Raw genomic sequence first — 12,504 nt, 5'->3', positions numbered from 1 at the left:
TCCCAGGACTCTGGGATCATGACCAGAGCCCAAGGCAGCCACTTCACCAACTGAGCCACGCAGGTGCCCCTGCCCTGTCCTTTAAATCCGACAAGCCTTGGGGCATATTGCTTCTGGCTCCACCCTCTCTTGGTTCATCCCCCACCCCACGCAGACTTCTGTAGCTAATGCGCTTCCCCTGGCTTCCCAGGCCCACATTGTGCAGGCTCAGCATGGCTGAGGTCTCAGGCTCCAGGGGGACCAGGGGGTGTGTAAGGGCACCGAGGAGGATAAGGAGGGTACACAGAGGGGCCCCGTGTCCCTTCTGCATGCGGGCTGCACGGTGCTGACACAACACCACTGGGTGTGGGCAGAAGCTGGGCAGTGGAGACCCTGCAGGGCAGGTAGGGAGGAGGATGTGCATTTGGCTCAGAAAGCTGTGGTCCCCCAGGGAAGGAAAGCATCTTCAACTCGGCGGAGGGGGGGCTCCGACTGACTCCCCTCCTCCCTGACCGGCAGGCCCAGCCTCTTTGTGGCTCTTGTCTACATGGCAGGAACGTGAGGCACGCGCTCATGCCAGGGCCTCAGCAGCCCCAAATAGCCCCCTTTTTGTGTCAGAATTAATCATTTGAGGTGGTTTTCTGTTTTAAACGTGTCATATGAACATAGACATCGCTGGGAGAGGTGGCTGCAGAACCTGGATCAGCCTCTCTTACTGAGGCAGTAGGACTGGGCCAGGAGTTTGTTTGGAAGGTAGGGAAGGAGGAAGCTGGCGGGGGGGGGGGGGGGGTCTTTTTGGAAGGAGGGCCCTTGCTAGGAAGGGCAAGGCTGGTCTTCGCTGACGTGCATACCCAGAAAGGAAGACAGGCAGGGGCTCCCTGCAGGACGAGCTCTGGGCCCAGGTCAGGCCTGTGTCCGCAGAGATCTTGCCCGGCCAGGGAGGCCCAGGGTCTTGGGGCGGCCAGGTGGCCTGGGTTCAGATGCCACCTTCAGCCACTTACTAGCTGGTGACCTTAGGCCGATTGACGTCTGTGCCTCAGCTTTCTCACCTGCACATTGGGGGAAGTGACCTACCTTTCTCGGAGGGTTGTTGTCGGAGATAAATGGGTCACTGCGTGTCACGTGCTCAGCGTGGCTGATTGTGTCCAGTGAGTGGCTCTCACTACCAGGTGACTGGCTGTGTCCCATGTGGCTGTTGACTTGCGTGTACAGGGCACCAAAGGTGTCTCTGCTGCCCTCAGGGCTGGCCCGTGTGTGCCCAGGAGCCCAGGCCCCGGTGAAGTGAGGGCAGACCCGGTATTAGCTTCTACAGCAGAGACAAGATGAGTTGGGGAGGCTGAGGGGGCTGCGAGGTGTGGGAGTCCCCCAAGGCTTCGTGATGGCAGAGGGCACGGATGGGCTGAGTGTTCTGACCACAGCCGCTGAGCTGCCTTCTGCTTCCTTCGACGCGGAGTCCTTGCGAGACCCCCACCCCCAGCCCTCCAGCCCCCCAGCCCCAGGCAGTGGGCAGGTATGGCCTTGGGAATGGGGCAGAGCCTGAGGAAGGTCCCTGCTCCACTTTCAAAATCTGTAGGGGGAATTCAGACACTTTTAAACTTCTGTTCACTGGACTCTCAAACTACCCAAGTCTTTTTTTTTCCCCCTTTCGCGTGCACTGCCCCTCTGTCCCCTTGCCTTGGGGCCAGGCACTTACACCTGTGTACCCGGGCTCTCAGCCACCTGGTGGCACTTCGCTTTCCATAGCTCCTCCATCTTGGAGCCGAATTAGCGCAATTATTATAGTTGTGGAATCTTTCCTTTTATTTTTTTTAAGGATTTATTTATGAGAGAGAGTGTGAGAGTAGGAGGAGGGGCAGAGGGAAAGAATCTTCCAGCAGACTCCTCACTGTGCACAGAGCCCCATGCGGGGCTCACTGGGGGGCTCGATTCCAGGATCCCGAGATCATGACCTGAGCCCAAACCAAAGTCGGTTAACAGCGCCACCCCGGCGCCCCTGGAATCTTTCCTTTGTTCAGATATCTTACTTTGGTAAAAATAAGGTGAAAGCAGACAAGCTGCCATGCTGCTGATCAGGAATGAAGATCTCATAAACGGTATGCCTCTGGGAGCCATGGGACTGGAAGAAGCAGATTTTTAGCTCATGGGACTTACGCTGGACCTTGGTTCAGTTTTGAAGGAAGCGAACACTTTTATTTTTTTTTATTTTTAATTTTTTTTTTGAGAGAATACTTTTAAAGACATATGATATGCAGGATATGTGTCAGAATTGGGATGGAAAGGCAAGGAGCCATTAGGGAGCATGCACGGTGGTACATTCTGGGTCTGGAATCCCGTCCGGAGCCAGGCAGCATGGTAAGTGCCCCGCCCCTGCCCTGCAGGGTCAGTGGTGTGTGAAAAGCAGTAGATTTTCTTGGCAGAGTGCAGCGTGCGCAGGGCCCATGGTCCTAGTTCTTGGTCTGAGCAGGGAGCAGTGTCTGTCCAGGTCCCTCTTCGGGTTTTAGGATGTGGCAAGGGGGAACAAGGTCAGGAGGCTGGTACAGGAGTCAGGAGGATGTACAGAAGTACTGAGCCTAGCACAGAGCTTGTGAACAGAAAGAAAAACAAAGAAACTACTATGGAGGGGCACCTGGGTGGCTCAGATGGTTAAGCGTCTGCCTTCGGCTCAGGTCATGATCCCAGGGTCCTGGGATCGAGTCCCACATCAGGCTCCCTGATCCTTGGGAGCCTGCTTCTCCCTCTGCCTCTCTCTCTCTCTCTCTCTGTCTCTCATGAATAAATAAATAAAATCTTTAAAAAAAAAAAAAAAGAAAAGAAAAGAAACTACTATGGAGTAGCTAGCTTGGTGCTAGAAGGCTGTTTCCAGGTTGGGTAACTGCCCAGCAGAGGGTGGTCTTGGTTTCCTCCCTTTGTCCCCCATCCTTACTTGCCCCTTGGGTTCTCTCAGCTTCTCCATGGGGAGGGCGCGAACGCAGCCACTGGGGAGCTCTCTGCTACCCTGACCTTGGTAGAGGGGGGCAGAATTCCCGGCTCCCCTGAGCAGCCCTGGGAGGGCCCTGGGACGCCGGCTTGTGCAGTCACACCTGCCTGGCCCCCTGGAGCCCACCCCCTCGCTCCTACAGCTCTTGGGCAGCACACACATTCTCCCCTGGCCTGGAGGCCGTGAGTCGGAAATCCAGGAGTGGGCAGGCCGGGCCACGTTTCCTGTGAAGGCCTCCCTCCTCGGCATGTGGACTGCGGTCTTCCCCTTGTAGCTCTCTACATTGTCTTCCCTCTCCATCACTGTCTCTCTGTCCAGATTGCCCCTTTTTGTAAGGACAGCAGTCAGAGGGGCGCCTGGGTGGCTCAGTCCTTAAGCCTCTGCCTCCGGCCCAGGTCATGATCCCCGGCTCCTGGGATCGAGCCCTGCTTCGGGCTCCCTGCTTGGCGAGCCTGCTTCTCCCTCTCCCTCTGCCTGCTGCTCCCCCTGCTGTCTCTCTCTGTCAAATAAATAAAATCTTAAAAAGGGGGGGTAGCAGTCATAGGGGAGTAGGGGCCCACCCTACTCCAGCGTGACCTCATCTTTGCCAGCGCCCTATTTCCAAATAAGGTCACTTTTTAAAGGACTGGGGGTTAAGACTTCAAAATATGAACGGTGGGGGGCACAGTTCAGCCCGGAACAGCTTTCAGCAGATTTTCAGAGAAAGACGGGATCCGGAGGGGTCCCAGGGATGTCCGAGGTCTGCCTCCACGGTCTTGAGGAGCGACGGGACCAGCAGTGGCCTGGCCCGGCTGATGCATAACTGCTGGCGTGTCCCACTAGGTTTCTGACTTGATGAAAGCTGGTTTCAGTCATTCCTGCGTCCCACAGGACTCTGTCCTCTCTCTCACCCAGTGACCGCTCCTTTTACGGATCCCCTGCTTTGTGCCAGGCACCATGTTGGGCCCTCCACAGTCACAGCGCTGGTCCTCCTAGCAACTTCAGGGGGCAAGGTGGGATTATTTCTGGTTTGCAGACTAAACCCTGAGACCCAGTGAGGTTAAAGTGGCTGTAGACAGGCACACGGCTAGTAGATGCCAGAGGCTGAATTTGAACCCAGTTCTCTCAACTCCAGAGCACCCCATGCCTCTAGACTGGGGATCTTTGCAAGATGATTGTGCCTGTGATTTACCTCCTTCGCCGACTGTCGCAGCCAGGGACCATCCCTCCCTCCCCACAGGGAGATCAGAGGCCTGGGCTTGCAGTTCATGCTCAGCAGGCATGCGTGCATTCGTTCACAGAACCTTGGCACGTCTCTGTCCCTGGTGGGCGGGCGGGCCGGGTCCTAGCGGGGAGCGGTAGACACGAAAAGCAGCCTAGAGTGAGGAGCCTTCCGTGTGCGTGGTGATGGTCGCTGCTGCTCTGGTCTCCGTGGACAGTTCCTGAGACCCAAGACTCGCAGGGAGGCCCGGAGGTCAGCGGGGAGGCAGCCTGGAGTCTCCCCCTCCTGTCCGCGGACTCCCCAGGCCCCCACCCGGAGGCCTGCGCAGAGCGCACGGAGCTTGCTGGAGGCCGCCCTGGGTGTGGCCCTGGCCGCCGGCCTCGGCTCAGGCTCAGGCTCCCCGGGCGCAGGCTGCCGTCCTCCCTCCCGCCGCCTTCCCGCCACCTTGCTCCCGCCTCGCTCCCCGCCTCCCTCCCCCCCTCGGCAGCGACCCGGCCGCAGGAAGATGTTTTGCTGCCACCTTGTGGGCACGGAGAGCCTGGCTGCCGTTGGAGGGCCCGTGTGGCTCTGGGACCACTGGGGCCACGGGAAGGAGCCCATGTCTCTCCCTCCGAGCGAGCCACCACGTGCGCCCTTTGGCTTCCCTTCCTGTCGCTGGGAAGGACATCCACAGGCTCTGGGTGGCGTGTGTGGCCTTAGCCGGGCGTGCTTCCGCACGGATCATGGGTCACCCCTGGCAAATATTTGAGCAGAGACTACGTCCGAGGTCGTGTGGGATCCTGGGGCTGGAGGCCGCCCTTTCCTCACAGTGGTTTCTGTGCAGTACCTCCCACAGCACACCTTCACAGCTGTCCCCCCCAGGTAGCCGGGGTTAATCGTGTCCCCCTGCCACCCACCCCCAGGCTCAGGCCGGTCCACGTGGTGGGTCCGGCCCACCCAGCCGTGGATACCTCCAGAGTCGGCTCTTGCTCTTTGTGGTTTCCCAGCTCGTTTTCTGTGCTCTCTGCTTCCAGGGAGATGTGTCTCCAGCCTCCCCCAGCGTGCGCACTGCGGGGCCTCGCGAGAGGCCCTGCCTTGAATTCCCCCAGAAATTGCCATGGAGTCTCAGCCCTCAGCAGCGGAGCTAGCCTGGTGTTTCTGAGGACCTTAGGAGACGGAGAACTCACCTGAGGGCTAGCCTTGTGGAATCCCTGTACTGCTCACACCATCCCAGCTTGAAGATTTTTAGGACGGTCCTAGTGTCTTTCGGGCTGTGTTTGCCACAGCTGTCCGGAGTAGGATCTTGGCAGGCGGAGCACAGAGACCTCGGTTTGTGATGCCAGTGAGGAAGAGAGATTTGTGCCTGCACTGCTCTCCCTGAGGTCCTCGACTGGCTCGATGGCCCGGGGTATTTATGTGACGGCAGCTGTCCTTCTGTAGCTTCTCTGGGTCAAGAAAGGCTTCTGGGAAGGAGGGAGAGGAAGAAGGCAGCCAGGGGAGGAAGTGGAAGCTGTTGCCGGTGTGGGAAGTGACCCAGGCTGAGCACTTTGCCTGGACTAGATTCCGCAGGTGCAGTGGGAGCCGTGGGGAGCTGGTGCATCCTCCGAGAACGTAAGATGTTCTTTTCTCTGCGGGACTAGGCGCCGCTGCCTGCCCGCCCACAGCCCGCATGTGTGTATCTAGGGACCTTTGCCCCTCGTATGCCATCCTGCTCGTCTCCTGCTGAGACAGCCAGCGGAGTCCTAAGGCAGCCCATCCCCAGCTGGGCACCTTGTCCCCGTCCTTCGTCAATCCCTGGACAGAGCTGCAGTCCTGTGCGTGCAGTTTCATTGGCTTGGGGCGGGGGAGGGTTTGTAATGAGCAGCCCTGTTCTTCTGGGGAGGGGTAATTCCCTGTGTGTCTGAGAGAGAGGGCAGACAGATATGCAGATAGGGCAGTGGAGTGTGGGAGACTTGAATGTGAGGAACTGAGGCAGGATCCAGGGCTGTGTTCTTGTCCCCACGCCTGAAGGATCCTGGGAAAGGCTCTTCTGTGGAACCGTCTATTATGTGGGGAATATGCATTCTGGAGAGGGAGAAGCCATCCTCATCACTGTTAATAAGTAGTCCTAAGAAAATATGAAACCACCCCCAGGGCTCTCCAGGCCTGGGAGATCCAGCCCGGGACTTGAGAGTTTCCAGCTCTGGGCTCTTCGCGCAGCACCTAGGATGGAGAGGCCCTGCCTTCCTCAGGCATTCCCCCACCCCAGCCCCCTCAGGAATGTGCCACTTTTATCTTGTACTTTGCTTCTACGCCGGGAGCATGGAATTCTGAGGCTGAGAGGGACATTGGGAGTTGGGCTGGACTGGGGGGTGTAGAGGAAATTGGGGAGTAGTATTTCTTTAAAGCACACGCAGCCTCCCTCATCCTTGCCACCTAAGCTGGGTTCTCGATCTGCTCATGGTCTTACGGGTTACAGTAAACTAGCTCATCTCCAGGGCCTCGGAAGAGGACTGATGTTTAAAATGAAGTGGAAAGCACAGCAGGGCAGCTCCCTGCCTCCTGCCCCCATCCCCGGGTGAGCCCTGCACTTCACGAGCGCCGGGTGCAGCCCACACTCATGAACAGGCATCCGTGCTTGGAGAGGGTGAGCATCGGGCTCCAGCCAGAACTGAGGGCAAACACTTCACCTTGGCCAGCCGACCTCTGGACAGCCTCTGAACAGGAGGTGAGACCCAGCGAGCAGGAGACTGGACGCTCAGGGACGCAGAAGTGAGTCACTCGTTCAGAACTGTGTGGTCCAGGACTGAAGGTTACCTTTTGACTTTCCACTGCCCTTAGGCAGGACACTTCACCAAATCCAGACAATTTTACCACCTCCGAGGGAGATCACCTCGGCCATTAACAGAAGAGGTGCCTGTAGCATCCAGCAACTCTGAATTCTGGAGTTTCCCAACCTCACAATGTCTCAGCCAAAAACTAAGGCCCACGATTTTACAGACAAGGAGACTGAGGGCCGGAGAGGGCATATGACTTGCCTCCTGGCTCCTAATTGAAGTTTTTCATAATGCGGGCCTTGTGCTGTAACACCTGTTTGGTCCTTTAGAGAAGGAGCAAATGGCCCACTTCTCTCCAAAACGGGGCCCAGCGTGTGGTGTGCTGAGGACTGTTATTTATTTGGCCTGCTGGTAATGACAGCTCGTCACCTACTCGCCCCAATCTGAGGAGGAGCCCTGGGCTGGAATTTCCTGTTTTCTGAGGGCTCCGGGGGCTGCCCCAGCAGGCTGACTCCCCTGCCGCCGGCCGCTGCCCGCCGCCGTTCCAGGGTGTTCCAGGCCGGGCTTTGCCGCCTCTCCTTGCTGGGCCGGCTCCGGGCCTCTCCAGGTCTGGGCTTGCCGGCTGCGAGGTGGAAGCGTTGAGGGACTCCGTCGGCCCGACACCAGGTGCCCAGAGGCCGGAGGTCCGTGCGCCCCGGCCGCGGCCCCGGCCCGGGCCCAGCCCCGCGCCCCTCGCCATGGGCCTGGCCCTCGCCCGCGGGCCCTGAGCATGGAGCGGGGCTGGCCGCCGGGGGACAGCCGCAGCCGGGAGCGGCCCGCCGTCTGCCGCCGCGCCCTCAGCGTCTGCGACTCGCTGGACCTGCACGGCGCCCCGGCCGGCCGCGCCGCCGCCGCCCTGCAGGCCGCCCTGAGCGCCGCGCGCGAACAGCCGGCGCGGCCGCGGAGCGTGTGCTCGGGCGGCCCGGGGCCCCCGCCCTCCGGCGCCCGCAGCCTGCTGCTCGGCCTCCTGCGCCCGCGCCTCGGCCGCCGCGGCCCCGCCGACGGCCCCCCGGCGGCTCCCGGGCCCGCGCCCTCGCGGCTCCCCGGCTCGGCCGCGCCCAGCCCCGCGCCCAGCCCCGCGCCGGCCCGGCGCAGCCGCACGCGGGGGGCCCAGACGCCGCGGCCGCGGCCCACCAGCATGACGTTCCTGGAGGTGAACCGCCTGGAGCTGGCGGCGGCCGAGGGCGCGGGCGCGGGGCTGGGCCGCGCGGGGAGCGCGGGCTTCTTGCGGGGCGCCTCGCTGTGGAGCAGCCAGCGCTGGCAGGTGCTCCGCGGCGGCGGCGGCGGCGGCGGCGGGCGCGGCACCCCGAGCCCCCGGCGCGGCCTGTCTGCGCTGAGGAAGAGCTTCAGCTTCCGCCTGCGCCGCGGCCAGGAGATCCGGCGCGCCGAGTCGGGGCTGCTGCCCCGGGCGCGCACCCGCAGCGACGGCGACGCCAGCTCCCTGGGCGCCTTCCCCAGCCGCCGCGACCTGCTGCTGGGCGCCGAGGCCCCGCGCGCCGCGCCCGAGCCCGGCCGGCCCCGCACCGCCGCCGGCCTCTGGAGACTGCTCACCAGCCGCTTCCGCCGGAGGGAGCCCGCGCCCGCCGAGCCGCTGTGGAGCCGCCGGGCGGCCGCGGCCCCGGGGCTCCTGGGCGCGCAGAGCGGTAAGGGAGAGGGCCCGGCCAGAGCCCTCTCTGGTTGGAGTCCCTTGTTGAGAGCGGGTGTGAAAACAAACCGAGCCAGCCTGGGAGGGGTGGGTGTGCCGCGAGGGCCGGGGGACCAAGTGAGACCGCGCCCCGGTGCGCCGCGGGGGGCTCATGGGTCCCAGAAGGTGTCTGTGGCAGAGGAGGACTTGCAGGTGCGTCCAGTCTGGGTCCCCTGCCAGCGGGTGCTACCGCTGGCCCTTGGCATGGTGGAATGTGAGACCAGGACGGAGGGGCCCCTTCCTCACTCTCTGGTACGTGCAGAACTGAGCCTGGGGAGGGGCGGAGAGGGTTCCTGTCTCTAGCTTCCAGGTGGGCTTGAGTCGTCACCTCTGGCTGCTTCTGCACATGAGCAGAGGGACTGCTTGTGGACCCGATCGCTCAGTGGTGGTGGCCATTCTTTGAGACAGCCTGTGGAGGGGAAGCAGGCTAAGAGGCTGGCCCAGGCCAGGGCCATCTGGAGCTGGCTGGAGGATGTCCATTACCATGCAAAGAGTAAAGAAAGTGGGTCCGGTGGTGGCGCTGGAGGGGGCTCTGGGGAGCTGGAGGCTTCCCTTCCCCAGGACACTGCCAAAGGCAGGCCAGAGCTGAGAACGGCCTGGACCAGAGTTCAGGCAGCCCAGGAGGCGGCTCTCCGGGGAAAGAAAGAGTTGGTGGCCTCCCACCAAGGAGGAGCTTGGGGAGGAGGGCCAGTTGGGCAGGATAGATAGCTCCCCATTCAACCTGCCCCTCACAGAACAAGGCCGGGTGAGGGCTCCTCCCTCTTCACCCCGCCTAGGAATGTGGTGGGTGGCCCCACCCTGTGAGGGTGAGCTGTTCCTACTCGCTGGCTGTGGGAGGCTGGCCCCCCTGCCCAGCTGCCAGGTGCCCGGCCCGGTTTGGGTCTGAGCTGAGAACTACTGGAGAGGCCTCTCACCTGGGCCCTGGTGGGACCAGGCCCAGGTGTGGCTCAAGGGGGGAACTGCTTACCTTGCTGGAGCAGTAAGAGGAGGAGGGACACGGGTCCAGGCCAGGAGAACTGGGCCCACACCTCTCAGAGTCCTCTCCCTGAGGACCATCATTGCTCCAGTCCTCTCCGGGAGCATTTTCCTGCCGCTGTCTAGAGAATTAGGGGTGAGGGTTGGGGTCCCATCAGGACCGTGCTGTTTTCTGGCCTCAGCTCAGGCAGGGGCAGCATAGGAGACAGCTGGTGGTGGATGGCCCGGGTGTGCGTGCCGCCTCAGTCTGATGGGTGGCCTTCTCTCCTGCAGACTCCTTTGTGAACAGCCAGGAGTGGACCCTGAGCCGCTCGGTTCCGGAGCTTAAAGTGGTGAGTGAGATCTGGGCGGGGGGGCCCAGGCAGCCCTGGGACGGGGTGGGCACGGGCTAGCCTGATGGGCTTCCCCCGCTTCCAGTCCCCTCCTTCTCGGGTCTTGGCCTCTCTCTGCGGCCCCTCACTTCTGTTCAGCTTCCTTTTCTGGTCCTTAGCTCTGGTCTTTCTTAGGGTCATCTCTCTTCCCTGCCCCTGACCATTGCTCTCACCCCTTCTTCTCCCACAGGGCATTGTGGGGAACCTGTCTAGCGGGAAGTCGGCCCTGGTGCACCGCTATCTGACAGGGACCTATGTCCAGGAGGAGTCCCCTGAAGGTGAGCATCACGGGCTTGCCTGGGCTCTGAGGCTGGCCACTCTGCCCCCTCTCTCTCCTGGCTGTCGTCTGTGCCGGGGGGCTGGAGCCCCTCGTCCTTCCGAGTCCTCCTGTCTTCTCTGTTGGTAGCGCTGGATTTCAGAACTGCTTGGCCCCGGGGGCTCTCCCAGCTTGGGGCCTGATCGTGCACTCTGTCCTAGGGGGTCGGTTTAAGAAGGAGATTGTGGTGGATGGCCAAAGTTACCTGCTTCTGATCCGAGATGAAGGAGGCCCCCCTGAGCTCCAGGTGATGCTCCTGCCCCAGCCCTGGCCCGTGGCACCCCTTTCCCAAGGATCTGGTTGGGACGGGGCAAAGCTGTGTGTGTGCAGAGGGATGTGGAGCTGGCCTGGGAACGGGTGCGGGTGGTAATTCTGCTCGGTCCCCCCAGTTTGCTGCCTGGGTGGACGCAGTGGTGTTCGTGTTCAGCCTGGAGGATGAAATCAGCTTCCAGACCGTGTACAACTACTTCTTGCGGCTCTGCAGCTTCCGTAATGCCAGCGAGGTGCCCATGGTGTTGGTGGGCACACAGGGTGAGCGGGCCCGCGGGGCCGGGGACGAAGCCACCTGCTCTCCCCTCTCCCCCTTCCTGTGTCGCCCTGGAGCGGGCACCGCCTCCTTGCTCCATGCGCGCTGGATCTTCCCCAGCTGGAGCCTCCCACCGGTGTGACGGTCGTGTCCATGTTTTGGGGGATGGATAAACGGAGAGGCTGGCCCGTGTCCACTCTGAGTCGGTGGGGGCTAGAACGAGGCCTGGACGCCCGTGTGCTCGAGCTCCGCGTTGTCCACTGGCCCGGCTCATGGCCCACGTGTCCTCGGGCCCAACGCCGCCCCCCACCCCCGTCCCCGTGCGTGGCACCGCTTCTCAGCAGGCTGAGTGCAGTCCCACCCTCCCGCCCCCCATAGATGCCATCAGTGCCGCAAACCCACGGGTCATCGACGACAGCAGGGCCCGCAAGCTCTCCACAGACTTGAAGCGCTGCACCTACTATGAGACGTGCGCGACCTACGGGCTCAACGTGGAGCGCGTCTTCCAGGACGGTAACGCGGGCGCGGGGCGGGAGGCTCCCCCCTTTTCCAGGCCGGTAACTCGGGCGCGGTGGCGCCCCCCGAATGGGGGCTCAGGAGGCTCTGTGCGCCCTGGGGGGCGGCTCTAAGCTGGGCTTCTCCCTTCCCCCCAGAGGGGTAACTGACTCTGCTGTCCCCTGCAGTGGCCCAGAAGGTCGTGGCCTTGCGCAAGAAGCAGCAGCTGGCCATCGGGCCCTGCAAGTCACTGCCCAACTCCCCCAGCCACTCAGCAGTGTCCGCCGCCTCCATCCCGGCCGTTCACATCAACCAGGTGCGGCCAGCCTCCCCGCCCCCCGCGCGTGTCCTCGCCTCGGCCCTCCTCATCCTGTCTGTCCGCCTGCGTGTCCCCCCTACCCCGGTCTGGTCTCCCGCCTTGTGACTGGTGTGAAAGTGCTGGCTTGCACTCCCCGTTGCCTGCACGACTGGCCTGGCCTCCTCTGAGCCCCACAGTGACCACCTCCCTGCTCGTCCTGTCCCTGCTGCCGCCCCTCTTGCCCCACAGCCGCCCCTCTTGCCCCCAGCCGCGGTAGTGGAGACAGCCCGGAGGCTGGCTCGGGGTGGCGCTCTCGCAGCTGGCTCGGGAGCTGCTCCCCGTGGAACCATACTGGGGGCCTGCTCCCTCCTCACCTGCGGGCCCTGCAGTTAGAAGGGCAGCACGGGCCCCACAGGGGCCGCCGGCCTTTGTGCCGTGCGGGGTGTTAGCGGTGTTCTGAGCCAGGTCCTGCCGGCGTTCCTCCCGTGACACCACCGGGATGCCTGCCCGCTTGCTGCCTACCGCCTGGTTAGTTTCGGGCCCTCGGCATTTGGGCCGGTGCTTCCTCCTGTGACTCTTTCCCCGCTCCGTCCCCTGCTCCGCAGAAAGCCCCGGGTCGGCACACGTGGGCTGGGTTGAGTGGTCCAGCTGACTGCCTCCGCTCTACTTCTGCCAAGGGCTTTAGTCTTGAAGGCCCTCCTGGCCCCCCAGCTTTCTGATGGCAGCCTGGCTGCTTTTCCAGAGCCCCCCTTTAGTGCTTCAGGGGAAGGCAGGTGTTTCCCTGGGAGCATCCCCGCCTGGAATGGAGGAAGAGCGTTAGGTCTTTCTGCCTTAGCCCCGAGCCGCTGTGCGTCAGCTGGCAGAGGTCAGGGGTGGACGTCCCAGCTCGGTGTGTGGGCCCCGCCACG

General features: G+C 62.5%; 1 protein-coding gene across 7 annotated transcripts in view; it reads left to right on the top strand.

The window, feature by feature from the left end:
* AGAP3 (ArfGAP with GTPase domain, ankyrin repeat and PH domain 3) overlaps positions 1–12,504 on the top strand; it is a 53,200-nt gene that overhangs the window by 16,173 nt on the left and 24,523 nt on the right. For 3 of the 7 annotated variants that reach the window (XM_045864039.3, XM_045864037.3, XM_045864041.3), the window contains exons 2-7: positions 9,864–9,922; positions 10,152–10,239; positions 10,439–10,524; positions 10,667–10,808; positions 11,182–11,316; positions 11,487–11,614. In XM_045864039.3, the coding sequence (XP_045719995.1) occupies positions 9,864–9,922; positions 10,152–10,239; positions 10,439–10,524; positions 10,667–10,808; positions 11,182–11,316; positions 11,487–11,614 (638 nt within the window). Of the gene's footprint in view, positions 1–7,381; positions 8,575–9,863; positions 9,923–10,151; positions 10,240–10,438; positions 10,525–10,666; positions 10,809–11,181; positions 11,317–11,486; positions 11,615–12,504 lie in introns of those variants that run through there. The other 4 variants (XM_045864040.3, XM_064575724.1, XM_064575723.1 and 1 more) reach the window with 4 other exon arrangements.

Source organism: Mirounga angustirostris, unplaced genomic scaffold, assembly GCF_029215605.1.
Source record: "Mirounga angustirostris isolate CCGP_5_RB_7025 unplaced genomic scaffold, mMirAng1.0.hap1 SCAF_12, whole genome shotgun sequence".
In the NCBI taxonomy this organism is placed as follows: domain Eukaryota; kingdom Metazoa; phylum Chordata; class Mammalia; order Carnivora; family Phocidae; genus Mirounga; species Mirounga angustirostris.
Note: the sequence above shows the minus strand (reverse complement) of the source record. Positions and strands in the feature narration are given on the sequence as shown.